The 25,650-nt window shown below is 46.3% G+C and overlaps 1 protein-coding gene across 10 annotated transcripts in view; it reads left to right on the top strand.

The window, feature by feature from the left end:
• The window catches only part of LOC132454526 (basement membrane-specific heparan sulfate proteoglycan core protein-like), a 48,567-nt gene that overhangs the window by 19,645 nt on the left and 3,272 nt on the right, over positions 1 to 25,650 (top strand). For 3 of the 10 annotated variants that reach the window (XM_060047943.1, XM_060048011.1, XM_060048020.1), the window contains 38 exons: positions 1,469 to 1,528; positions 3,608 to 3,730; positions 3,918 to 4,061; positions 4,169 to 4,596; positions 4,881 to 4,958; positions 6,558 to 6,693; positions 7,039 to 7,190; positions 7,462 to 7,606; positions 8,411 to 8,554; positions 8,814 to 8,948; positions 9,391 to 9,572; positions 10,063 to 10,258; positions 10,688 to 10,867; positions 11,422 to 11,682; positions 12,138 to 12,300; positions 12,614 to 12,711; positions 13,021 to 13,287; positions 13,733 to 13,845; positions 14,278 to 14,425; positions 14,823 to 14,939; positions 15,463 to 15,480; positions 16,780 to 16,864; positions 17,273 to 17,417; positions 17,675 to 17,777; positions 18,242 to 18,351; positions 18,744 to 18,852; positions 19,034 to 19,132; positions 19,577 to 19,798; positions 20,194 to 20,438; positions 20,866 to 21,037; positions 21,533 to 21,655; positions 22,074 to 22,130; positions 23,285 to 23,360; positions 23,476 to 23,554; positions 24,026 to 24,073; positions 24,794 to 24,864; positions 24,963 to 25,046; positions 25,255 to 25,358. In XM_060047943.1, coding sequence (XP_059903926.1) covers positions 1,469 to 1,528; positions 3,608 to 3,730; positions 3,918 to 4,061; positions 4,169 to 4,596; positions 4,881 to 4,958; positions 6,558 to 6,693; positions 7,039 to 7,190; positions 7,462 to 7,606; positions 8,411 to 8,554; positions 8,814 to 8,948; positions 9,391 to 9,572; positions 10,063 to 10,258; positions 10,688 to 10,867; positions 11,422 to 11,682; positions 12,138 to 12,300; positions 12,614 to 12,711; positions 13,021 to 13,287; positions 13,733 to 13,845; positions 14,278 to 14,425; positions 14,823 to 14,939; positions 15,463 to 15,480; positions 16,780 to 16,864; positions 17,273 to 17,417; positions 17,675 to 17,777; positions 18,242 to 18,351; positions 18,744 to 18,852; positions 19,034 to 19,132; positions 19,577 to 19,798; positions 20,194 to 20,438; positions 20,866 to 21,037; positions 21,533 to 21,655; positions 22,074 to 22,130; positions 23,285 to 23,360; positions 23,476 to 23,554; positions 24,026 to 24,073; positions 24,794 to 24,864; positions 24,963 to 25,046; positions 25,255 to 25,358 — 5,220 coding nt within the window. The remainder of the gene's footprint in view (positions 1 to 1,468; positions 1,529 to 3,607; positions 3,731 to 3,917; positions 4,062 to 4,168; positions 4,597 to 4,880; positions 4,959 to 6,557; positions 6,694 to 7,038; positions 7,191 to 7,461; positions 7,607 to 8,410; positions 8,555 to 8,813; positions 8,949 to 9,390; positions 9,573 to 10,062; positions 10,259 to 10,687; positions 10,868 to 11,421; positions 11,683 to 12,137; positions 12,301 to 12,613; positions 12,712 to 13,020; positions 13,288 to 13,732; positions 13,846 to 14,277; positions 14,426 to 14,822; positions 14,940 to 15,462; positions 15,481 to 16,779; positions 16,865 to 17,272; positions 17,418 to 17,674; positions 17,778 to 18,241; positions 18,352 to 18,743; positions 18,853 to 19,033; positions 19,133 to 19,576; positions 19,799 to 20,193; positions 20,439 to 20,865; positions 21,038 to 21,532; positions 21,656 to 22,073; positions 22,131 to 23,284; positions 23,361 to 23,475; positions 23,555 to 24,025; positions 24,074 to 24,793; positions 24,865 to 24,962; positions 25,047 to 25,254; positions 25,359 to 25,650) is intronic. The other 7 variants (XM_060047962.1, XM_060047971.1, XM_060047979.1 and 4 more) reach the window with 7 other exon arrangements.

Genomic DNA, 25,650 nt, shown 5'->3' on the forward strand with positions numbered 1-25,650 from the left:
AGTTATGCTCATTATTATTGATGGAATGCAATCTTTGAATGGTATTTTAAATTAAACTATGTAAGAATCAAATTCACCAGTTCATGCAATTTTAACATTGTTGTTTTCAACAATTTATTTTGTATATCTTAGCAGACATTTTTATCTCACACATTACATTCATACAGACAGCACACTTTTAACCACTTTATGTATCTTTTGGTCTGATAATGTTACCACAATTCAGCCTCAAATGTATTTACAATTACTACTGTATCCACCGGTGCTAATGTAAAGATTTTACATTTTCTGTTTTTCTTTTTGTTTTTTTTATATTCGATTGATGTAATATACGTACGTATGTCACCAGGTATTGTATTTATCTTAACTGTGAAAATGTTTTTGTGAGAGAACAACTGACCAAACAAACTAAATGATTTGATTAAAACAATAGATGAAATAATAGAACTTGCAAATTACTCAATGGGGGTTTGTATGTTGAGAACCTTTTTTATTTATTGATATATCTGAGGATAACCACAAGCTGTACAAAGAAATTCCAAAGGTATTGCCTTACTAACCTGCATGTGTAATGTGTGCTCCTACGCTTTATGCTTTGTGGCTTTATGTCTTCTGCTTGTACTGTTATACCCATGCTGCATTCTGTGTGTTTGCGTGTGTGTGTGTGCGTGCGTGTGTGTATGTGTATGTGTATGTGTGTATGTATGGCTACAAATGCCTGAAGGGCATTTTAATCCATTGTATCAGCAGGTAATATGTGTGTGTTTTCATATTGAAGCTATTATCGGAAATCATCACTTGATGAGCTTTCCTTGAGTTTATAAATGTCAATTGTCAGCGTGGAAGGTAAGTGAAGTGCAACCCCCAGACAGGTCATAATATGAAATCTGAAACTGGGCATTGATATGACTTATTGTTAGTTTGCTCCACTTTCGGAGTTCAGCACAACATTTGATGTGATCCCAAGACCTCTTGAGGCTGAATGTTGAACCCATGAAACTACAAATACCTGGTGACCAAATCCTTATTGTTACTCTTGATAGGTGAGCTCTCTCTTTGATCGGGTGATGCCTTACTCTTAATGCGACGATCCTCTCTAGAGACCTCAAGGTCAGGAGCAGAGCGGGTAGAGCGCAAATCATTCGCACAAGCATGGGGTACAGTGTATGTGTTGGTGTGTGTCGTGTTTCTGTGTGTCTCTAAGTGTATTTACATTCCCTTGTGTTGTTTTTTGTGGTCCCTATTTTTAACCTTACTTAAAAAACTCACGAAAAAAAAATAACATCTGGCCGCTTGCAGATGCAGGGTTCAGAATTCCTTTGAAACGGGGGACAGCCGGTCAGCTACTCCCCCCAACCACCCCCTAAGCAATAACCAAACTGACATGTCAGTTCACATGTTCCATCCCTACCTCCCCCTCCCTCCCTCCCTCCCCCCCCCCTCCCTCCCTCCCCCTTCGTGTCTCCAGAGCCCTCACAGACACAGATGTTTTACACAGCCTATGAAATGTTTGAAGGACATAGACAGCGTAAGTGTGCACGGTCATGGTCTCCCCCTCCTCTCTGTCCTGGACTCCTGGTCAGGAGGAGCCTCCACCTCCTCCACCTCCTTTTTCTCCTCCACCTTCCATGCATGCATTCCACCTGCTGCAGCATAGACATTACATACTGTATGTATATACATGTGTGCAGACTGTGTGTATATATATATATATATATATATATATATATATGGCGAACCTGGTAGTGCTCATGAACAGTAAATCCTACAAGCATACACTGCATGCAGACATATATACACACACATACACGCACATACGATGGCCAGAAGGGCTTTCGATGCGGTGCATTGTGTGGTAAATCTGGTAAGAAGACATCTTTAGACTAAGTCAAGGTATAAAGATGTAGTGTATATTTCCTCTCGTCATGACTTCACACATAACACTATCTAGTTGTACATGAGCATTCCTGAGTAACGCCTGCTTGTTTTTGTTCATCACGGCCGGAAAAGGTGACCTTTATTCCTGTTTTCTACTCCTTCTGAATGTTGAGTCCATCAATAATCACAATGATCCACGAGAACCAATTAATTCATTCAAATCACCATCTGATTGGAAATATTATAAAAATAATATTACGATAATTTCTTGAGAAAACTTTTCACAAAATGCAACAAATCAATTATTATGCCCGTCGGCTTAATTGTCAAATGTAACACTCAACAGTCAGGTAGAGGGTATTTCCTTTTTTCCATCTGCTTTCTCATTCTTCCCTCTCAGAAACCATGCTACACTGTGGGCAGCGGTCCCACCGAGGCTTCAAACATCATACTGTGCCTAACACATCTCATCCCATCCTCATTAACATGCTGACACATTGCCTGGCCCTGGCAAGCCAGCTGCTACTCCAATTGTGTGGATGAGGACTACCGGTTAGCCTATAGGACTTCGATAGGACTTAAACTATTATAGTGGCTAGGGTGTTCAACTCCCAGCCGAAAGGTTCATGGTTCGATCCCCAGTGTCTACCTGTAGTAGGCATCTGATAGTAAGATGTCTAACCCCTTAAAGCTTCTCAATGACACTTTGGATAAAAGTCACCTCATCATTGAAATCATAATTTAGATACCTTTTCCTTATCTTATATGTACATTGGATACTTCTATTGATAAGCTCGTACTGGTTGAACTCCAGCACTTACCAATAAGTATTTATTATAAATAAGTAGAACTTTATTTATTTACCCTTTTGATATAGATAAGTAAGTCTCATTGAGGTTAATCACCTTATTTGCAAGAGAGACCTGATAGGTAGAGATTGAATTTCAAAAGGTCAAGTAGAATTATAAAGCAGCTTCAGTATATCACTTACAGTCAACATTGTACTAGGTAGACCATGTCCTATTAAGTTACACTCATTAATACTTTAGTTAAGTTGAGGTAATTAGTTCATTAGACAGGAAATGTGCACAACAAAGTAGTTTGGCCAGAGTTGGCTAGCTAGCTCGTTTTAATCCATGGTCTCTTATAGTGTAAAAACAGACAAGAAACCTTCAGAATGTGATGCAAACATCACACACCCAGCATTCAAACGGCAAAGCCAGGGAGTGAAGTTCAGCTTCAGTTTTTCCGCAAGAGTCGTCCCCTCCACACACACACCCTGCCTGCTAAATGAACCAGGGCTTTCCTCAGTGTGACGCCCCGGGATTATACAGGCTTGGATCGGACGCCTTTGCAGTGATCCCTGCTGACCCAGACAGAGTGCCCAGTGCCATGCCCAGTTCCAGCCTGCCACCTCTTATTAGTGGTGTCTCGTCTGAGGGGGGCCCAACCCAGCAGACAGGTCCCAGTCTTCCGCTCCCTCGCCCAGTCCAGCCGGCCAAGGCAATCGTCAAACAGCCACATCCGTCTTTCCATACGATCACTTGCTGCTTGCTCCAAGTCCACCCAGATTTTGCAAACAAAAAACAACCTTACAGTGCTTTTCCTTTTTATTGTCTTTTTTCCGCACACCAGCTGGGCAGTTCAATTCTGCACCGTGTCTCCCTTTGTACGTGTGAGGGTGTTCCCTTTCCCCTGTGGCTGAGTGTCACTTGTCTCTTCCTATCAGCCGGGGACGGGTCGCAGCCCGTGGCCACGGTCACTCCCGCAGTGCTGAGCGTCCAGTCGGGACAGCGGGCCGAGTTCCGCTGTGCCGCCACCGGGAGTCCAACACCGGCCGTCGAGTGGATCCGTAAGTTCTGCCACCACAGAACTTACCCGAAACATGACCCCCCCCCCCCCCCACCCCCAGTCAGACTGTGCTCTAACCGACACTGAGCTACTGGCGTTGGAGGCTGCAATCGTCATGTTGTCGTGGTTGTGAAGAGGGTTTGGTGTTGTCATTGTTGAAGTTGTTGTTGTTGTTGTTGTCTGGCCAGAAATCCGACCTCGATCCCAAGCCAAGGTGCACGGGGGGCTCCTATCCTTTTCGTCCGTGCAGAAGTCCGACGAGGGGGAGTACATCTGCAAGGCCCTGAACACCCACGGCGAGCACACAGTGCGAGTCACCCTCTATGTGCAAAGTACGCTACGTTTTTTTGTGTGTTTCTAGCGTCGCATCTAACTTCCAAGTGAATGCGCTTGTTGGGGTTATTCATGTATCAATAAATTGAACGGGTTTTCCTTCCAGAGTCCAACACGGGCGGACATATTATTGGAGGCGGTCATGGCAACACAGGTGGTCATGGCAACAACGGCGGTCATGGCAAAACAGGTGGTCATGGTAACACAGGTGGTCATGGCAACACAGGTGGTCATGGCAACACAGGTGGTCATGGCAACAACGGCGGTCATGACAACACCGGGGGCCATGGCAACAATGGCGGTCATGACAACTCGGGCGGTCATGGCAACACGGGCGGCCATTCCCACACTGGCGGTCACGGCCAAACAGACTCTCAGGTCAACACAGGTCTGGTCAGCCAGCCCCAGGTCCAAGTGAGCCCCCCCAGTGCCGAGATCCACGAGGGCGAGACCCTGAGGCTGTACTGCCGGGCCTCCGGATCGCCCGCGCCCAAGCTCACCTGGCTGAGGAACGGGGGTCAGGTCCCGCCCCAGGTGAGACCCTTCACCTCCGCCTCGGGGATAACAATCGGGCCATTCTTTTTGAGCATGGATTGAGTTAAACTAATTGAATTAAGACTAATTGATTCACATTCTGGTGTGCCCATGTCTGTCACATTGTAAAATTGCCCAGCACCACATTATGTCTACACATTTGTTGCAGGTTGATTCTCCAACTGTTCCATTGTTGTGACCCTTTTTTTCCCTTTTTTTTCTTTGTTTCCTCCCCATTTACTTTTATCCCACCCTGTTGTGTTGTTATGGGGACGTTCGCTCAGGCCATTCCCTCTCACGGTTTCCATCAGTTTAAAAGCAACAGTCTCGATCTGTTACAGAGACGTATTGAAGAGCTGCAGGTCTGTCCATCTGTCCACTGTCTGTCCGTCCTGTCCGTCTTCGCTCCACCCCATTGTCCTTTTTGTTACTGACCACCCCTCTCCATGTTGTCCACTAAACGCATGATTTAATATGTTGCCTAGTAACCGCACATGGTAATAACCAGCAAACATCTACCACCACACGTAACCCCTCACCAGAGTGCACTAGGGTCCATTGTAAAACAACACCCAGCCCGTCCCGGGTCGGTTCCTCTGGGGTATGTTGGCATGGGGAGATCGTGTTTTTTGCACCACGCTCGCGGAATGTTGTGTTCCATGGATCCCCCTTGTGTTGTTATCATCCTCCATCGTACCATCATTCCCTGGCAGATTTTTTGCGGCTTAAACACACCGTCAAGTCCACTCACACTCGCTGTGTCTGAGCCCATGAACTAAGGGACTAAGCACACAGTAGGTGCTGGAGGTATTTCAGACTTGCTTTGCCTCTGTGCCAGCCCCATTCCCGCTGCTCCCCCCCCCCCCGCCCCAGTCGGCCCTGGGTCGGATGGGGTCTGCTGCACGCCGTTGTGTCCTCAGCGTGGTCAGGGTAGTCGGGGGGGGGGGGGGGGGACGTTTTTAGTTCCGACTCAGAGAGCCCCAGGGTTGTGTCGGGCCCTTTCCCACCGGGGGCGAGATTGGGCTCTGCCATGCGGCCACGCATAAACACTCTGGGGGGGGGGGGGGGGGGGTTGTTGAAACAACACAGAGGGGACAACGCCGCCTCGGGTGCTCGGATGGGTGCGACGGGGCAGACGTTAAGCTAAGCTTTGTTACGTGGAGTACACTCCACCAAACCTACCCCTGGCCTACTCAGTAGTACCTCTCCGTTAGTTTCAGGCCCCTTCTGGCTGTAAAAGTGGGGAAAAGTTTGCCAAGAGTTTGTCTCATTGAATAGTTTGCTTGCTTGCTCGAGTTATTGGGAATCTCTTCAAGTTATGAAGAATCATCGTGGCAATAGGTAAGAACTATGTGTTCATTGAGATTTGTGTACATCCTCCCAAAGCTGCAAAGTCATGCTTCGTCCTTTGGCAACCATCCGGTGGTTGCGTTTCAGTCTGCGGCCTGTATATCCCTAACAACTATCATTTTGGCAGTGTTGAAATGGCTGAAATGGTTATTTTAATCAAATAATAATTCCCTTATAACTACTAGAATTCCGTTGCTAATTCAACTCTCCTTGTTCATCTCAGGTGGTCAAATTAACAATCTAAAATCAAAGACGCCGTGTCGTATTCAACTCGGCCTTAATTGCGTAGCCGACACACATCCATGTAAAAAGCACCACAATCATCCTGAGAAAAAAAACATTGAGAGCCTTAGTATTCCATGTGCCGTCTTCTAGGTTAGTCCCCAGTAGTGCTTCTGTGTTGCTATACCCTAGCGATCAATGTCACAATGTCAATCATGTACGTCTGTGTTTTGTCACGACGCCGTATTTGTTTAGTTCAGGTAAGTGATTTGCTCTGTGTGTCGCATTGTCTGCAAACAGCAATAGGCCTTAAGCCCTGGAATAGAAGATATCAGTCTACAGGCTGCTGTATCCGCACCGGTCCTGACTTCTTCTCGTGCCCCCTTCAGAACCGCATGGATCGCACTGACATCGGCACGCTGCTCATTCCCAACGCCAAGGCGTCCGACTCTGGGAACTATATGTGCGTCGGAAGCAACAGCGCTGGCTCGAGCAGGGCCTCCATCCAGGTCACTGTGATCAAGGGTAAGGCATCACAGAGCTGGCGTCCTTGTCATCCAACCGATACACTATGAAAACAATACATTATATTATCACGCGTGATTGGGGGAGCATTCATTCAACACAGGATTGCATAGTTGTGCTGTGTTATGGCATGTATTTCATGTTTTGTATCCATTTGTGTTTGCTATTTGCAGTAATGTATATTATCTTAGATGGTATTATGGTTCATGTTGCGTCTACTTCATGTCCTGCATTCAGGATGTTTAAATCATCTTATACTGCAGACATGAAGGTCTTTCTTTGAGTTTTGGTAGTTTTAATGAATCTCAATCTCAATCTCAAACAACACAACTGATTTCTCCCCAGCGGACCATGTGACCGCGCCGGTCAGCATCCAGCCCTCCATAGCTGACGTGCAGGAAGGCCAGAGCCTGGTGCTCAACTGCTTGACTACTGGGAGCCCCCTACCCAGAGTCACATGGACCCGGGCCAGAGGACGCCTGTCTGCCAACCACCAGGTCGGCCCCCTGGAGACATTTCCCTCCCTTTATACTGCTAATATCGCTTCATTGCTTTAAGAAATACAATTTTGTAAATTTTGTGGCTTTTCACCGCTTTTTTATTTGATGATCAGCAGGTGATATTTGTTTATAATATGAAATAGTTCTGGAAATATTTAAATTATAATCTTACATTTATTGTGCAATATTTCACGATAATCTCAAATAGTATTTCACAATCATTTGCATTTTAGCACATCTCATTCGATGTCCCGTTCTGTGTGTGAAGGTTCTTGGCAATCAGCTGCGCATCGTGTCGGCCACTCCTGACGACTCCGGGGACTACATCTGTCGGGTGATCAGTAACCAGGGCAACCAAGAGACCCCCGTCCAACAGGCGGCGGTCTCCGTGTCTGTCACCTCGTCTTCCTCCCGTGAGTGGTTGATAAAACCAGCAACTCAGCGTCCAAAAGAATTCTAACACTAAACCCTTAAGATTGCTCACTTCTACACTAGCCCATACCACCCCCTTTAGCGTGTGACTTATTCCCCCAGTCAATCGTAGATGACGCTAGCTCAGATCAGTAGGGGGATCAGGAGGGACATGGAGGTGACCTCATCAGAGTGGGAGGAGGCCATAGTAGGACAGTGAGAGTGTTATGAATGGCTTTTCCAGTCCTACTTTCCATGGCTGCCCAGTGTGACCTCAGTGGGCTGTAGGTTCTTGTTTTCCAAAAACGCTTTCCTGTGATCTCATCCTCATTCCATGCGTCCGGGATTTCACTAAGACTTGTGAGAGTTCTTTCACTGCTGCCAGCGTAGGCTGCTGTCTTTCTCCCTCGTAGTCCAGGAACCCTGAGGTTTCTGTGAGTCATTTGTCAGTTCAGTAAGGGGAAGTGATGTTTTCAGTTTTATTTTTATTTTTATTTATCAATCTATTGATAATTTATTGTTTTCAATTATTGGTAGCGTAACATATTCTTATTTCCAAAGCCCATCTCCCCTTTCCTCCCTCATCAGTTCTTCATAAGCAGAACCCAAGCATAAAATAGCCATACAAAAATTAATTATAAGCCATCAACATTTACAAAAAATAAAATGTTCAATATTGTAATTGTATATATATTTTTTAATAATAATCTTTTTTCTATAATGTATTATAATAAATCCTAATAGCCGTAGCGTGTATCAGGGTGTCCCCGAGGTGTTCTGTCCCTGACCTGCGGCTCCCCCAGCAGGCCTGCAGACGCCCATCATCTCCATCGAGCCCCACAGCGCCTCGGTGCGTCTGGGCCAGGCGGCCAGCTTCAAGTGCCGGGTGTACAGCGGAGCCACGCCCGTCCGCCTCGAGTGGAAGATGTCCAACAACAGAGCCCTGCCAGGTGGGCACCACCAACACCATACTCAGATGTTTATCCTACAAGCCATTTAATTCGTTTTTTTCGGTTGCTTGACTTTCCCCCAAACGGAAACTATTAAAGTCTGAACCAATTTCAAACAAGCAAACAAGAACAACTATGTTTAAAAGCACCTCACTTGCACACCTGTCAGTAAGAAGTTGCTGTTTTTTTTGTTAATCTTTTCGTTGAACGTCCTCTAGGGTCCTTTTATAAAAAAAAATCTGCTTCTTTTTCCCCTAAGCTAACGTCAAGGTCTCCCGGGACGGTTCTGTGATCACCATTTCCAACGCCCAGCCCAGCAACCGCGGGGCGTACCACTGCGTGGCCAGCAACCTGTTTGGTATCACCCAGAGCATTGTCTCCTTCAATGTCAGAGGTCAGTCCTGTGTGCGTGTGTGTGTGTGTGTGTGTGTGTGTGTGTGTGTGTGTGACTCGACGATAGAGTGTATGTCTGTTTGTGTTACACACAAACAGACATAGGACAAGCAGACATGCACAACAAAAAAAGTTATTTAGGGTTGATTGATGAATTATATTGAGTATCACAGACACTCTGCTCATATCCTTGGAAGGGTTTGAGTTTCATTGAATGCGGTTGTATCCATTGATTTTGTCTTTACCAATCTGTGACCTGGTTTATGTTGGTCATGTGTGGCGCCCAGAAGGACTAGCGGACCTCATCGTCCTCAGCTAATGGGGTTCCCTTAGTACTTTGATACAACTAAAATTGTCTCTGTTCAGTCAAAGTGCTCCCACTAGTGGTCAGTCAGGGTCAACACTCCTCACGGTTCTCCCCCCCCCCCCTCAACCTCCCCCAGAGGCCCCCGTGGGGTTGGTGACCCCTAGCGGGCCGGTGAGGGTCCGGGTCGGGGACCCCATCGTCCTGGAGTGCCAGTCGTCCGGAGAGCCCCGCCCGTCCGTCTCCTGGCACAAGCTGGACAGCAGCCGCAAGACCATGCTGAACAGCCCCGCGCCCATGGACTCCAACGTCGTGCTGGAGGTACAGGGGATCCGTCCGGTCCCATTGGGGCGTAGAGATGTGGAGGGTGTCAATGTGATGGAACAGATATCAAATAAAACCAACACGACGCACAAATATAATGAAAAGTCTCAACATATTTTTTTCATGCTTTTATCGTCCATGACACGCTGTATAAAATAAACACCATCATCAGTATTATGATCATAATTATCATTATCAGTCGTTTTTTTTTAATCGTCTTTATTTGAGGGATGGGTGTACAACAATCAACAAACTGTACACAGAATGTCTGTGTATCCCTACCCTCTACCAACATCAACACATGCACACATACATGCATATCTGCATACATAGGCCTACATGCATGCACATATACATCACACACTCAGTAAATGCAAAGAAATCCTAACAATGATAAAAATACTATTAATTATAGGAAAATTAATAATAATAAGAGGGCAAAAAATCTTGATCTCATTCTAAGGCATCAGAACGTCCCTGTGTGCAGGTTCTGTCCGCCCGGCCGGAGGACGGCGGCACCTACGTGTGCACGGTGCGCAACAGCGAGGGCAGCACGGAGACCCGGGTGAACGTGGTGGTGGAGGGCGGGGCCCGGCTGCCCAGCGCGCCCAGGGCCTCCGTCCTGGAGCCCCTCATGATCGTGGAGGAGGGCAAGACCGTCACGCTGCACTGCAAAGCACATGGTAACCACGGTGACCCAGCCACACAGCCTCCTGAACATACATTATCTTAACAGGTTTCCTGTTTCCCAAAATGATTAGAATTCATTCTTATGGGGTTCCCAAAAACGATACAGATGTATCTAGGCGTCCTTATTGTGTTCTTTCTCTCTCTCCATCTTTCCAAATGTGCTCTGTCATTCTTTAAGCTTTTAATATTTTTGTACTTATATTTCAGTTGGGATAGTACAAAGCACTTTGACACACTGCTTCTGTTTGAAATGTGCTCTGATCTTTCTCTCTCTCTCTCTCTCTCTCTCTCTCTCTCTCTCTCTCTCTCTCTCTCTCTCTCTCTCTCTCTCTCTCTCTCTCTCTCTCTCTCTCTCTCTCTCTCTCTCTCTCTCTCTCTCTCTCTCTCTCTCTCTCTCTCTCTCTCTCTCTCTGTCTCCCCAGGCTTCCCTACCCCCAGGATCAGCTGGTCTAAGCTGCGCTCCCCTCTCCCCTGGAGGCACAGCGTGGTGAACGGCAGCCTGGTGCTGCCCAGCGTGGGCCGTCAGGACTCTGGAGAATACATCTGCAACGCCACCAACAACCTGGGCACCAGCGAGGTCATCATCACGCTGGACGTGGAGAGTGAGTCCCACAGAGAGAGAGAGAGAGAGAGAGAGAGGGAGAGGGAGAGGGAGAGAGAGAGAGAGGGAGAGAGAGAGAGAGAGAGAGAGAGAGAGAGAGAGAGGGAGAGGGAGAGGGAGAGAGAAAACTAATGTCAAACTCATGGTCATTTAGCCTCATACTACTCTGGGATCCAGCAGTCCTCCTGTTTTCTAGCAGGACTTCTATGGGGAGACGGCACAGAGCCTGGGCCGGAAATCCAAAGATATTAGAGGGGTGAAGCCTTGTTTCCCCTTGTCATTACGGAGCCCTGTTCATCCAGATGTGAGCCGGTGCTGTCCGACTAGCTCAGATCAGCAGATAGATAATCTAAAATCTGATTTGTTGGACCCTCATAATAAGTAAAAGCCGCTTCAAACATCCTACAAATTAAATTGAAAAGAGCCGAATTTCTCCCGGAACGAACTCCATTTGAATGCTACAAGGTTACGGCTCATTTCAACCAATCAGCATCCGTCTCCCCAGTGTCTCATCTCCTATCACCTCCCACCGTCTGCCGCTGTGTTCCTCCCCAGCCGTGCCCTACGCCACCGCCATGCCCGACGACGTGGCCGTGCGCGTGGGGGAGGTGATCCGGCTGCAGTGCGTGGCCCACGGGACCCCCCCCCTGCAGTACACCTGGAGCAAGGAGGAGGGCAGCCTGCCCGCCCGGGCCATGGTCAGCGAGGGCGACCTGCAGATCGACCTGGCCACCCCGGACGACGCCGGCAACTACCAGTGCGCCGTGACGAACCGGATGGGCCGCAGCGAGACCCTGGCCAAGGTCACCGTGAGATGTGCGTCAACGCGGGGTCGCTGCATGGGTGGCTTGATAAAGGGTCACAACTAGTAAAACTCGCTAAAGTAAATTGGGCCAGGGTTCGGACTTTGTAACCGCTGACCAAAGTGAAGGGAGGATTCAGACCTTTCAAAACGTACGTGGTAATTCATTATTACCTAGCAATTGTAAATACTTAGCGCTTGTTTCTATGAATATCTTTACTGTACCGACAGCGATGTATTGTTTCTCCTTCTTCTGACAAATGGATTAAAAGCGTCTGCTCTATGCCCTCAATGATATTGATAATGTAATTCTAGTTTCAAATTCACTGAAGCAATGAATGACCATTTTCAAACTGTTAAAATCCACTGGAGTAAAAAAAAGTCTCCTAAACGGACTCAAGTAATGAGTACAAGGTTTCAAAAAGTTCAAACTAAACTAAGGTCTCCCCCCTCCGCTCTCTCTCTGCAGCCCCCCTGGGGGTCCGCATCTACCCCCAGGTGGACGTGAAGGCCCTGGGCGGGACGGTGGAGTTCACCTGCTCTGCAGCAGGGGGCGCTGAGACCATCATGGAGTGGCTGAAAGAAGGAGACGTTCTGCCTCCAAACCACCATGTCAAGGACGGTGTGCTGAGGTGAGATACACACACACACACACACACACGCACACGCACACGCACACACACACACACAATTTAATTCTAATTGGGGCTATTGAATACAGTTTATGGCCAGAAGTACTACTGGCCAGGGAAAGGTTCTGGGTACAAACGCCAATATCAGCATTGTTCCTATAATGCTTTGTTTTCTCTGTCATGATACTCTGTCATAGTAATGGTAATCAAGCGAGTTGTGATACTGTGAAGTCATCAATAAACGTATGTTTGTGTTTCATGCCTGCATGTATGTTATGATATATGTATAAGTGTTGCTGTGTCTTTTCGGTAGGATTGAGAATCTCAAGCAAAGCGATGAAGGCGTTTACATCTGCAGAGCTAGCAGTCCATACGGCCAGGCCCAGGACTCTGCTACGCTCACCATCCAAGGTCTGATATATCAATGGACTCATACTATATATATCTATACATATATACCGAGTGTATTATAATGTATATGTATTGCAATGGTTGTTTTCGAGAAGATATACAATCATTCTTCCTTATTTTTTGTTGTACATGCTCCATCTCTACATTTCTCCACCAATAAGAAGTTCACGCAGCTGCATGAATCACCCACAAATACCAACTGGCCCGGACGGAGCCAATTCACTTGAAACTGATACATCCTGGAAGTGCATGTCGCTCACCTGCTGTCTCTGCCTCCACCCTGCCCCACCCTGCCTCCACCCTGCCCAGCGCTGCCCAAGGTGATGATCAACGTGCGCACCTCCATCCAGACGGTGATGGTGGGCAACGCGGTGGAGTTTGAGTGCCAGGCCATCGGCGACCCCCAGCCCACGGTGCGCTGGAGCAAGGTGGGCGGCACGCTGCCCGCCCACATCGTGGTGAAGGAGGGCATGCTGCAGATCAGCCAGGTGACGGAGGCGGACGCCGGGGAGTACCGCTGCACCGCCACCAACGACGTGGGCTCGGTGCAGTCCCAGGTGGTGCTCAAAGTCCAGTGTGAGTGTGCGCCCCGACGGGAAGCCGTGGTTCCCGTTCACCAGTCGGCAATCGCATCATTGCGTTATTTCTGGGTCGATGTGTGCAGGAGGGTGTTGTTTGATTTAGCAGCCGCTTCATGATCCGAAAGGACTAGCGGAGAGTGAGGTCGATCAGAATTAAGGGCTACAGTCGACACTGGTGTAGAGTTATGGAGCTGACCATTCTAATAAGTAAACATGGGAACATTGTATGCCTGGTGTGCACTGCACAACTGCATTGTAGAACAAGATTTTTCCTACTTTTCACTTCCACTTTCATAATTGTTTTATGTATGTATAATTTGTGTATACATAACCACATGTGTTTAGCGTGTGCATGCAGATATACACAACCACAAGGAAGAACTCGTATAGTACAACAGTCCGTGTCGTCTAACGGGTGTCTCTGTACGTCTCTCTCGCAGCCCTGCCTCAGATCGCGGCGCTGCCTGAGACCAAGGAGGTGACGCTGGGCTCGGACGCCGTTCTGCCCTGTGAGGCCTCAGGGTATCCTGAGCCCAAGATAAGATGGTCCAAGGTACATGGAACGGCAGGTCCCCCATCCACGCAGATGAAGCCTTCAGAGCTGCTGTCAGGGCCAATGCGCTCCTTAGTTCTTCATGTTTTCGACTCACAATAGTCAAGAAAAGAAAAGCTCTGTTTTGATTGAATTCGTTTTTTATTATTTGTACTAGTGATGGTATTTTATAAGAGAAAAGTCGACCACTGGAGGGTTGTGAGGTTTCAGTGTTGATGAGTAAAAGTCAATCAATTCATAAACCAATTTGTGTTTAAGCTTTTAGGCTACAAACTGCAGCATTTGTTTTTCAAATTGTCTTTGTGCGCTCTCACTTTTTAGATACAGGAGTTCCAGTGCACCTTGGAAAACGCTCAGCTTTAAGCACTGGCCCTCTACTTTTTGTTGAGCCCACACTTTGTGCCTTTGTGTCCCTCCTCTGCTCGCCTCCAGCTGGGTGAGGAGCTCCCACCCAAGTGTTTCCAGGTGCTGAACGTACTGACGGTGCCGCGCGTCACCCAGGAGGATTCTGGGACGTACGTGTGCACCGCCGCCAACAAGCAGGGCAAGGTGGAGGCCTTCACCAGTCTGCAGGTCCACGGTGCGTCCTCCTTCTGGGTTTAACCTTCAAGCGTTGTTTGAGGTCGCTTGTGTTGTTTGCACAATAAACAAAGTCACATTGAAAACCGACTTTAGCAAATCAAACTGTACCAGAAACCAAAAAAAGGCTAAGGGGATTATGGCATCTCACATACAAACAGTAAGGAATTTAAACATAGATAATAACATTATCACAATAATAACAATATGAAAAGAAAATACAAAAATCGATATAATCTATCGATAATTTATCACTTTAATGCATAACATAAATTAGAGCAAGACAAATTGACAAAGCATTGCATCATTCCTCCCTTTTTTCCCATCTCACTTTCCAATGAGCTGAGCGATGATTCCACCTGACTGTGTGTGCGTGTGTTTGTATGTTCTGCGTTCAGAGAGAGTGATGCCCTACTTCACTCAGGAGCCCCTGTCCTACCTCTCACTGCCCACCATCAGGAACGCCTACAAGGCCTTCAGCATCAACATCACCTTCAGACCCGACAACGTTGACGGTGAGAACGCCACCTCTAGGGCATTTCATCAAGCACTTCCTGGTTAATCATGTATCATTCCTCACTTGAACCTTGTTCCAGGTCTGTTTCCTTGGATGTCTCTTTATGTATGTAATATGTGAATACATGTGTGTGTTGGTCTGTGTCTGTGTCTCTGACTATGTACTGTATATGTCTTAGTGATTGTGTGTCTGTGCCTGCATCCGTGTGTGTGTAAGCGTGTGTGTGTGCCTGAAGGTGTGTGTGTGTGTGTGTGTGTGTGTGTGGGTGTGGGTGTGGAAGGGTGTCTCTGTGTGTGCATGTGTATGTGTATGTGTGAATGCGTTTGTAAGTGTGCGTGTTTGTGTGGGCATGTGTGTGCCTGCGTGCGTGCGTGTGTGTGTGTGTGTGTGTGTATGCTTGTGTATGTGTATGTGTGAATGCATTTGTGTGTGCCTGCGTGTCCATGTCTAAACATGAGTAACGTATCGTCTTCTTCCTGTTCTCCCTGACCTCTCCCCCTTCCTGCGCACGGTGGGTGAAGGTGTCATATTGTACGCCGGTGAGTCTCGGTGCTTTGAGCCACAGTCAGACACCAGACCGGCTGCTGGTGGCTCCATGTTGGGCTACAGCACCACTGGTTTCCCCGGCACGGCATCCCTGAAATGAAGCATAGAGCACTTTAGGGGCCTGTTGTAACGTAACACGTGGACACATGGTGAATGGCCTGTGTCTCATACGGCAGGCGAGACGTTACAGTCACTATTTCTGGATTTATAATTGACCCTGACTGGTGGCCTCGGTATGAAGCATATGCCATGTTGTCATGAATCTATATTCAGTCACCGTTGTGTACGTCGTCTGTAAGCGCTTCTTTATCACCCACAAGACAGCACTGCTTTTAAAGGTGATTCACCTTATAGCATATATAACTATGGCATGTTTTTATATGTTGTTGTTTTTTTGTATGGCACAATTACTGATAATGAGTGATTCATTCAGTCTGACATAGTTGAGAAGATAAACAGAAAATATTTATTATTTGTTCATTTTTACTTTATGTGAATCATTACATACAGTCATTTCCTTAATAATAAGCAGCAACCCTATTTAATTTTTTCATAATTTAATCAGTAAGACATCTGGCTGTTTTATCAACGACATCATGGATTGTTTCAATGCACACTCGTACAGTTGTTTTACAACAGGAAATGCTAAAAGTATATTTTTGGATCAATTGAAACAATCCACAGTGTCAGTGATCCGGGTTGTCTTGGTAAGCTGGCGGCATGTTAGTGCAAGCAATGACCCCATGTGGATGGTGTGGCTCAGCGAGCATGATCACTGGCATGGTTCTCCTGGGAGGGGAGGGGGAATGGATGTGGACCACAGGTCTGGCTGTCACTCAGGAATGCCCAGCAGAGCAGCACCTGGCTTTCCATTGGCTTCATTATAGCATGTTGCCCTGCAGTACGGTTTGCAAACCACTAGCCTTTGTGTGAGTGTGTGTGGGTGTGTATGTGCGTGCGTGTCTGCGTGCGTGCGTGCGTGCTTCGTACGTGCATGCTTGTGTGTGTGTATGTGTGTGTCGAGAACAGTACAAGGTAAATATAAGTTCTTGTTAAAGATTCACCGACATAATATTACAATGCTTTTGGCAACTTGGACTTGAACACAAAAAGGCAAAAATCTTGCAATAATACAAAGTGATGGATGATTTCCCCACTGGAAAAAATTGGACGCTAATAAAATAACCTGGAGGTATATTTTTTACCGTGTACTGTACGTAACAGAGGGATGTGTGGATGTGTTTGAAGATGCTTTTGTCTCCATGCTCATTGTGGTACATGTGACCGTGCAGGGATGATCGTCTACAACGGCCAGAGGAAGAGCACAGGAGCAGACTTCATGTCCCTGGGTCTCGTGGGCGGACGCCTGGAGTTCAGGTCAGCTTCCTATTCCTCTTCTCTGTCTGCCTTCTGTCAAATGCAGCTCTGATTTTAAGTGTGGCTATCTTTGGCGTAGAGCAGCACGACCAAACGGATTTAGACTGCGATGTGACGGAGAGACAGCCACACCAGCACTTCGCTTGGCACCCTGAGATGAACCGTTTCGTTCTTTCACAGCCAGAGCCGTGTCCGGCAACACGCTGACTTAAAGTAACCACTGTTCTTCCGCCTAACGTGTTTTAAAGAGCGGATGAGTGAGATGATCCGTCGATGAAAACACCTGCCACTAACCACATTAATCCAATGTCATGTGGGGCCAAGAGCCACACATCTCTTCCCCCCCTTCTTATACTCAACCACAAGACTTGAGTATAAGACACATCAATATATTGGAACCCCCTCCAGGTTCGACGTGGGCTCCGGCATGGCCACCATCCGCGACCCCAACCCCATCACACTGGGAGAGTTCCACACAGTGGAGCTGCACCGCAACCTCACCCTGGGGTCCCTCCGCGTGGACGGGGGGGAGGCCATCAACGGCAGCTCCCAGGTACGGCCGCCCGTCTCTCTGCCATGGCTTCATTCAAGATTCAAGATGGCTCATTGTCAAATGCACAACAATTACAGCAGCAGTCGCTGGCAATGAAATTCTCGAGTCTCAGGCTGCTTCATTCAATGATATAAAAATAAAGAGGGTAAGAGAAACACAAAGTGGACGTTCATCCTGACGTTGTGATGTACACCCATCTGTGGTGGATACAGTGGTACGGGATCTTTGGTGTGACGTTTCTTCCTCTCTCTCCGCAGGGCAAGTTCCAGGGGCTGGATCTGAACGAGGAGCTCCATGTGGGGGGCTACCCCAACTACACCCTCATCGCCAAGACAGCGGGCATCAAGACCGGCTTTGTGGGTAAGGCATCGGTTTGTTATCTGATCCAGCATGTGACGTTAACACACAGTGCTATTTTATCTTTTACTCGCTTAAAATAAGGGTTAGGGTTAGGGTTCTAACCCTAACCTTAACCCTAAATGTTTGGAAATAAAACAAATTACTATGGAAAATACTATGAAATAAGGTACTTAATAAAATAGCTAGGTTAAGCCTATAACGCCTAAAGCCAAAACCCCCTAGGATGTTCAGTACATGAACATCAGTTTATGTTATTGTTATATTTTAGTTTTTTCTTCTTCGTGTTCCAGCGTGTTTGGATAGAAACGCGCTATGAAAAATGTAATCCATTATTAGGATAATTATTATGAGAGAACCAAAGATGCCTTAGATCTCTTCTAGGATGAGCTTCAGACAGGATGATGTATCAGTTGAGAAATTTCCAGAAAAAAACACGTGGTTGTGTTGGCCTGTCTTCCTCACAGGCTGTATCCGTCAGCTGATCATCCAGGACGAGGAAGTGATCTTCAAAGATCTCGACCGCAGCTCCACCGGCGTCACCAACTGTCCCACCTGCAAGGACCAGCCCTGCCAGGTCAGTGAGGAGGAGTGCAGAACTATAACTAACTAGTCTAGTGATCTGGAGAGAGGGGACCATGGAGCTGCTGTTGAACTATACTAACTAGTTTACTGACCTACAGAGGAGAAACCTCCCAGCTTCCATTGAACTATACTACACAGTTTTGTCTGGTGGGGTGTTGAAGACGCAACCAAAGAAATAGCAGTCTCAGGATGTCTAGGATTTCTGAATTACAATTAGATATGATGAGATACCAAGACATTGTTAACCGACCAATCGCCACACAGCACATAACAAAGAAGATGTTGAGACATTCTGGGCTGCTGAAATGATTGTGAGATCTGTAACAGTTTTATAAATTTGTTTAAACAGTGTTTTTGTGTCTGTGTGTCTGTATGTTGGTGCAGAATGGGGGCAATTGCGTAGTTTCAGAGGCCAGCTTGTACAAATGCGGCTGTCTGGAAGGATTTACTGGCAGCAACTGCCAGCATCACTCTGCACTGCATTGCCACATCGGTAAGTCGTTGCATTGCGGTTGAAACCGTGCAACCTTGTGTTTACTCCAAACATCAGCCACTGATTACAATAACAGCCCTTTACGCGCCACCGAATGGTTCCCACAAGGAGGGCCACAATCAGCACATTATCAGTCTAATGTAACAGGTCTATTTACTTTTGGTGTTTCCTTTATCCCCAGACGCGTGCGGTCCTGATGCCACCTGCATCAACCGTCCCAACGGCCTCGGCTACGACTGCCGCTGCCATCTGGGCAAGTCAGGAAACAAGTGCATGGGAGGTAAGAGAGGCCGCCGGGGTCTGAGGTCATCACAGGGCCCGTTCGCTTTGTGTTGACATGTCATGTGACCTGGGACTTGTATTTATTATTTATTTTTTTATTATTATAATTGTCAGTTTGAACTGTGAACACAACCGTTTTTTTTGTCTTTCACCAGTACTAGTAATATTAGGTAAAAATAATGATATCCACCAGAAAGGTAAACATATACTCGCAATGCGTATGACTAGCATGAGTCACAACATGCTAGTCGGCCTTTATCACCAAGATAGTCTCAAACCGCACAAACAGACTCCGATCTTTCACCTTTCTAAATGTTATATATGTACTCCCTCGTTCATCGACATTAGCACTCAGTGACTTTTATTCATGTTTGCAATAATATTCAGGACAAAACAAATGCATCCGTAAAATATAAAACTAAGTCGGAGATTGGCCCTGCAGGTGAGTTGGTGACCACGCCCATGTTTGATGGCGACGCGTCCTACATCGCCTACCCCCCGCTCACCAACGTCCACGACGACCTGCGGGTGGAGCTGGAGTTCAAGCCGCAGGAAGGCGACGGCCTCATGTTCTTCTGCGGGGGGAAGAAGATGAAGGTGGAGGACTTTGTGGCCGTCTCCATGGTGGACGGACACGTGGAGTTCAGATACGAGCTGGGCACAGGTAGGAAACACACACATAGACACGTGCACAAACACACAGACATACATGTGCAGAAACACACACACACACACACACACACACACACACACACACACACACACACACACACACACACACACACACACACACACACAAAAGAAAAGACCATATCACCGAAATAATTTCATGGCAATTATCTGCAACATTTCAACCAGGGGGAATACTTTGGTCACAACTTGATCAAAGGGCACGTTAATTATAATTTAATTTGATGAGTGATTTGATGATTTGTTTTATTATAACCAAAGTAGTAAAACACAAAAAAGAATCATTATAACCCCCAAAATATCAAAGTCTAAAAGTCTGATTGAACCATTGATGGTGATGACGTCGTCGTCTCCGTCTTGCCTCTCCAGGCCAGGCCATCCTGCGCAGCCCGGAGCCGGTCTCCCTGGGCCAGTGGCACCGAGTGGTGGCCGAGCGGAACATGAGGGAGGGCCAGCTGAGGGTGGACCAGGGGCCCATGGAGAAGAAGACGTCCCCGGGCAAGGCCCAGGGCCTGAACATCCACACGCCCATGTACCTGGGAGGGGTGCGGGATGTGGGCATGCTGCCCAAGCCAGCCAACATCAGCGTACTTTTCACGGGGTGCATCGGAGAGGTGGGATATGGGACTGTTCTTTGCCGTGTTTATACAAAAGATCCATAGCTCTATTGTTTCTTACGTAAACGCATACATGATAATAACGTTGTGTTATTGTATTGACACCACAAACAAGAGGGTTTATGTAAATCACGTCATTCTGATCAGAGATGACCCATCCATCTCAAAACCTACCTGACTATTCATGTTAGCCACTTACCAGCTTACCAATCCCAGACGTAAAATTCGGATGCCGAAAGTCCAGTTGCAGGAATTAAAAGATCAATAAAAGAAGACAAATAAAAAGTCATTTAATTTAAAATATATAAATTATGAGTAGTACCAATGGCAATGCCATCATTTGATTTAAGATAACAGACAGTTGAGGTAGAAATTTCATAGACCTTATATTTTCCTTTAAAACGTGTCAACCCCCCCCAATCAGGTCTCCATCAACAACAAGAAGGTGGACCTGTCCTACAGCTTCACGGAGAGCCGCGGAGTCCGCAAGTGTGCCGAGGACAGCCCCTGTGACCGCCGGCCCTGCCTGCACGGGGGCCACTGCATGTCCAACGCCGAGTACGAGTACCAGTGCCTCTGCAAAGACGGCTTTGAGGGTGGGTCCTGGGTCACATGATCACGGAGAAGGTGTGGTCCTGAGTCACATGATCATGGAGAAGGTGTGGTCCTGACTCAGGACCTCACCATGAAAACGCTCTGTAGGTTGTAATCATATGAGGGTAACACTCGCGACCACACTTAATCATGTGACTCAGGACTCCTGAGTCACATGATCACAGAGAAGGTGTGGTTACCTTCATATGATTACAACCTACGGCCTGTTTTCACAGTTTCACACCGCAGGACAGACACAGGTGAAAGTCAAAATGCTTCTTATGAAAACACACAAGTATACATTTATATTTATTTTAATAAACTATTATGTTTAATTTGCTCTACGTTGCCTTTCAACCAAACAAACATTTGAACGATACCATTTTTCATCAGAACCAATAACAACACAAGGCCCTTATGAACGCCATACACAGTATGCTGTTTCCCACGTTTTTCTGGTCATATTCCCACGTGATTCTGACCTCTGACCCCTGCAGGAGAGCACTGCGAGGTGGTGAGGGAGGTGTGCCAGAGAGACCACCAGTGCCACAGCGGCGGGAGCTGCGTGGAGGGCCAGTGTGTGTGCACGGCGGGACACTCGGGCCTGTACTGTGAGGAAGGTGAGTGACCAGGACACCAGTGGTAATGCATGCGTTAAACTGTAGAACCACCCCTAGAATAACATAGACATAGACTACGTAGACTAGAATCATGGAATGTGATGCTTGATCAAATGTAAGATCCGAAGCCTGTGTTTCTACAGGGCATTGGAAAAGGGCTGGGAAATACATCAGACGAAACCTATTGATGCTTTTTGTTCTATAAGTTGTTGTTTCAGGATACCACTTTTACCCATATTTAGATTTCCTAATAGTTTAGGATGTGGCTGTTGTTCAGAATGTCCTTAGCACAGTTCCTCTACCATCAGTTCGCTGTGTTTAGTGGGAGCTCTTTGGAGTGTGGGCCCCTGTCTTGGTTTCTCATTAAGTGCTGTCTCCCCCGTTCACTTCCATGGCTAACATATCCCCGCGCACACAGGCCCGCTTTCCAGCCACACTGAGGCCCCGTGGAATTTGGAGGGTAACGGGGTGAATGGTACAGTACCTGACTATCCAATTTGCCTGAAACTACCGTGACTAACAGGGGGGCCCTTTTAAACCCTTGGGAGGGGCCCCGTGTCCCTTCCAGCCTCGAGCCGACTCGTCTGTCTACTGTCTGACACGCACACACACATACAAACACGCTCACATGCATACTGTATGCATATACACACACACACACACACACACACACACACATGATTAAGCCTTCACCCACATGCACACAAACACACACTCAGAAACACACAACCAAGCATACAAACATATACGCAAACACACAACAAAACACTCAAACACACCCTTTTGTCTGAATGAAAGGGTGTGATAACTGTTTGTTGGCTGTTTTTATGGAGGGATATTGAGCAGTCGAACATCAGTTTGTTTTTGTTGCTCTCAGTTATTGGACTATGTGACCCTTTTCCTGTGCGCCGTATCGACTCCTCGTCACAACAACATCCATTCATGTCTCTGTGCTTCTTCACAACCGCTCAACCTTAAGAACAAGTTGCAAATAAAAACAGGAACCACTGTTTTTATTTGTTCTTGTTTTTTTGGTAAGCGGCTGTCTATGTCCATACGCTGTGCACCGGGTTCGTCATCACTAACCTCCGAATGTTATGTCAATGTTGTTTGGGCCAATATGCACAAATCAATACATGTTATGGATTATTTTGCATGGAGGCGCGGTCTCTTGGTGAGTTTGTATGGTTAGTAAGCGTGCAGCAGGTGAGTGATGAGTCTGGCAGGGGATGACATTGTAAGGGAGGAACAAGTAATGGAGCAACAGTAAGGGAGGAACAGTTTGTCACCATTCTGCTTCCATAATGTCAACTGTCTGTAGTTATAACCTGTCTGGGTTGACAGGCTAGGTTAAAGACTCTTTACTGAATTTGGTAATCCAGTAAAGTCATAGGATGTTTTATACCAAAATTGATCAATTGCAATATTACAATTAATGATGGACTGCACATTTACACATTTGATTCTACAAAAAACTGGAAACTATTCTTACACCTGGATGTTTTTAATGCATTCACCACTAGAGGGCACACTGCTCCAAGCACACAAGCACGTTCAAGAGCAAAATGTTACATTGGAAAAAATGCAAGGATTCAAACTATTCCAAATGTTCCCTTTTCTTCTCTTTAGACTCGCCCTATCAGTATGCAGCACATTTCAACAACGATGGCTACATTCCCCTTCCCAAACTCATCTTCCCCCGAAGGTAAACAAAGAGGACCTTCGTGAACAAGTGCCTGTGATTAAAAGCTGTGTGTGAATACATTGGAGTTTGCCCGAGACACTTGACAAGAGAGTTCTCCTGGTGGTTTGTGTTGCAGCGCCCAGGACACGCCCGAGACCATTGAGCTGGAGGTCCTCACAACCTCCTCGGAGGGCCTGGTGCTCTGGCAGGGGGTGGTAGGTCTCTCACCCACTTCAGCCCTGAGCCCTAGAGACTGAGGCGTATACCTGGCCCCTTGGTCCTTTCATACAGACCACTAATCTCACCCGAATGTACCAATTGCCTGCTCTCTGTACCTACCCACCTAACTCTTTGCATTTCCTCTCTTTCTCGACATATCTCACAACAATTGCTTTCTTATCACCTTTCTTATCTTCTTATCTTCCTTTGTAAAGAAAAAAAACACTGTTAACACACCACATTTTCACAACATGTATGCACAGTTCCTGATTATATAATGTACATTTAACATTGGCATTTTCTTCTGAATGGCTGTAACAAGAAAAACAATAGCATGTCAATAAATGTAATGCTTTATCATTGTTAATCATTTGTTAACAAAGTAATTTATGGCTGTGTTTGACCCCACTACTGCATGTTGCCTGCGCCAGCCATGCTATGCTAACTCACCCCATCCATTTCCTCAGGAGACCAATGGCACACGCCATTTGCGCAAGGTGCATGCTAACAAAAAGGTATCAACTCAAACACAAAGGAAATACACCAGTTGGAATCAGTTGAAAAGCAGGCCAAACACTGGTTGTCAACTTTTTTGACAAAATCCAATAGTTTGAAGTTCAACTATTTGGTTATTTGTATACAATTCTGTTCAAATTGACCTGTCAGAATCCGGCTTTATTGGCCAAGTATGCTTACTTATACAAGGAACTTGACTCTGGCTTTCAGTGCAGACTGACAGAACACACCCTACAGAAATATATATAAATTGCATAGCCAATTATAACAAAGACATAAACATAAAACTGTTTATGTTTATGATATAAACATAAACAGTTTTTTAATAAACAATGGAATACAATATAAATCCTAAACAAAATTTTGTGTGCAACAGAGAAGCAGTGTGAAAGTGCAAAAGGTAATAGATATAAATAAGTAATGAATATTTAATTGTATTGTGTACAGTGGATGCAGTTAAGTAACATGTTGGTTTCGGCAGGGACACAGTTAGCTGTCATAAGGGTATGTTTTTCCAGGGACAAAGTTAAATGTTCATAAGGGCGATGGCCTTCCAACAATGTCAATGAGGTGTTTTTGTTTCAAGATAGTGTATTTAGCAATAAAAAAAAATTGTTCTACCGTACTTTTAGTTTTTAGTTTGATGACAGTTACACCTTCTCTCATCTTCTTGGAAGCCAATCGATTCCATTTTGTTTGATAAACAAATTCTGTTACAGGAAATGGGCGATAGGGGAAAGGGCAAGGACTTTATCAGCCTGGGGCTGCAGAACGGACACCTTGTTTTCAGGTAATGTGTGTTTATAGACAAAGGTCTGTTTATTCCCTCTTATTGTAAGCATTACAGCTCGTATTACAGAGGACTGATGATGTGTGCATTGAATCCAGTTACCAGCTGGGCAGTGGAGAGGCGGAGATTAAATCGTGGGAGCCAATCAATGACGGCCAATGGCACAAGGTCACCGCTGTCAGGTACGGTACAGCTAGATGCCACCTATATGTTTGTCTGTGCATTTCTATAAACATCTTTTGTGATTTATGCATATATATTTGAAATCACTTAAAGGTTTTATTTTTGTTATATATCCTGCTAAACAACAAAACATATAAGGTAAATATATTTGATGCTATCAATGTTTTTTCTTTGTCAACATGCAATACTTTTTTCCCCCCCTTGCAGAACTGGAAAAGAGGGCTACATCCAGATAGACGGGGGAGACATGAGACACGGGCAGTCCAAGGGCAAAAGCCTCATGGTCAACACCAAAGGCAGAATATACCTGGGTGAGAGCATGCAGTGACATCATCATTAGGACATTGATCTGGGGGACAGCACAAAGTGCCATTATCATGAGGACATTTAACTTGGGGGGAGGAGGTAATGACATCATCATAAGGATATTTACCTTGGGAGAGAGCACGTAGTGACATCATCATGAGGACATGTACCTGGGGGAGGACTTAATGACATCATCGTGAGGAACTTTACCTTGGGGGAGGATGTAATGACATCATCATGAGGACATGTACCTGGGTGAGAGGATTAGGTGTCAGGTCTTTTATTTACCGTTCTCTT

The sequence above is a fragment of the Gadus macrocephalus genome, chromosome 1 (genome assembly GCF_031168955.1).
Source record: "Gadus macrocephalus chromosome 1, ASM3116895v1".
NCBI classification, from domain to species: Eukaryota; Metazoa; Chordata; class Actinopteri; order Gadiformes; family Gadidae; genus Gadus; species Gadus macrocephalus.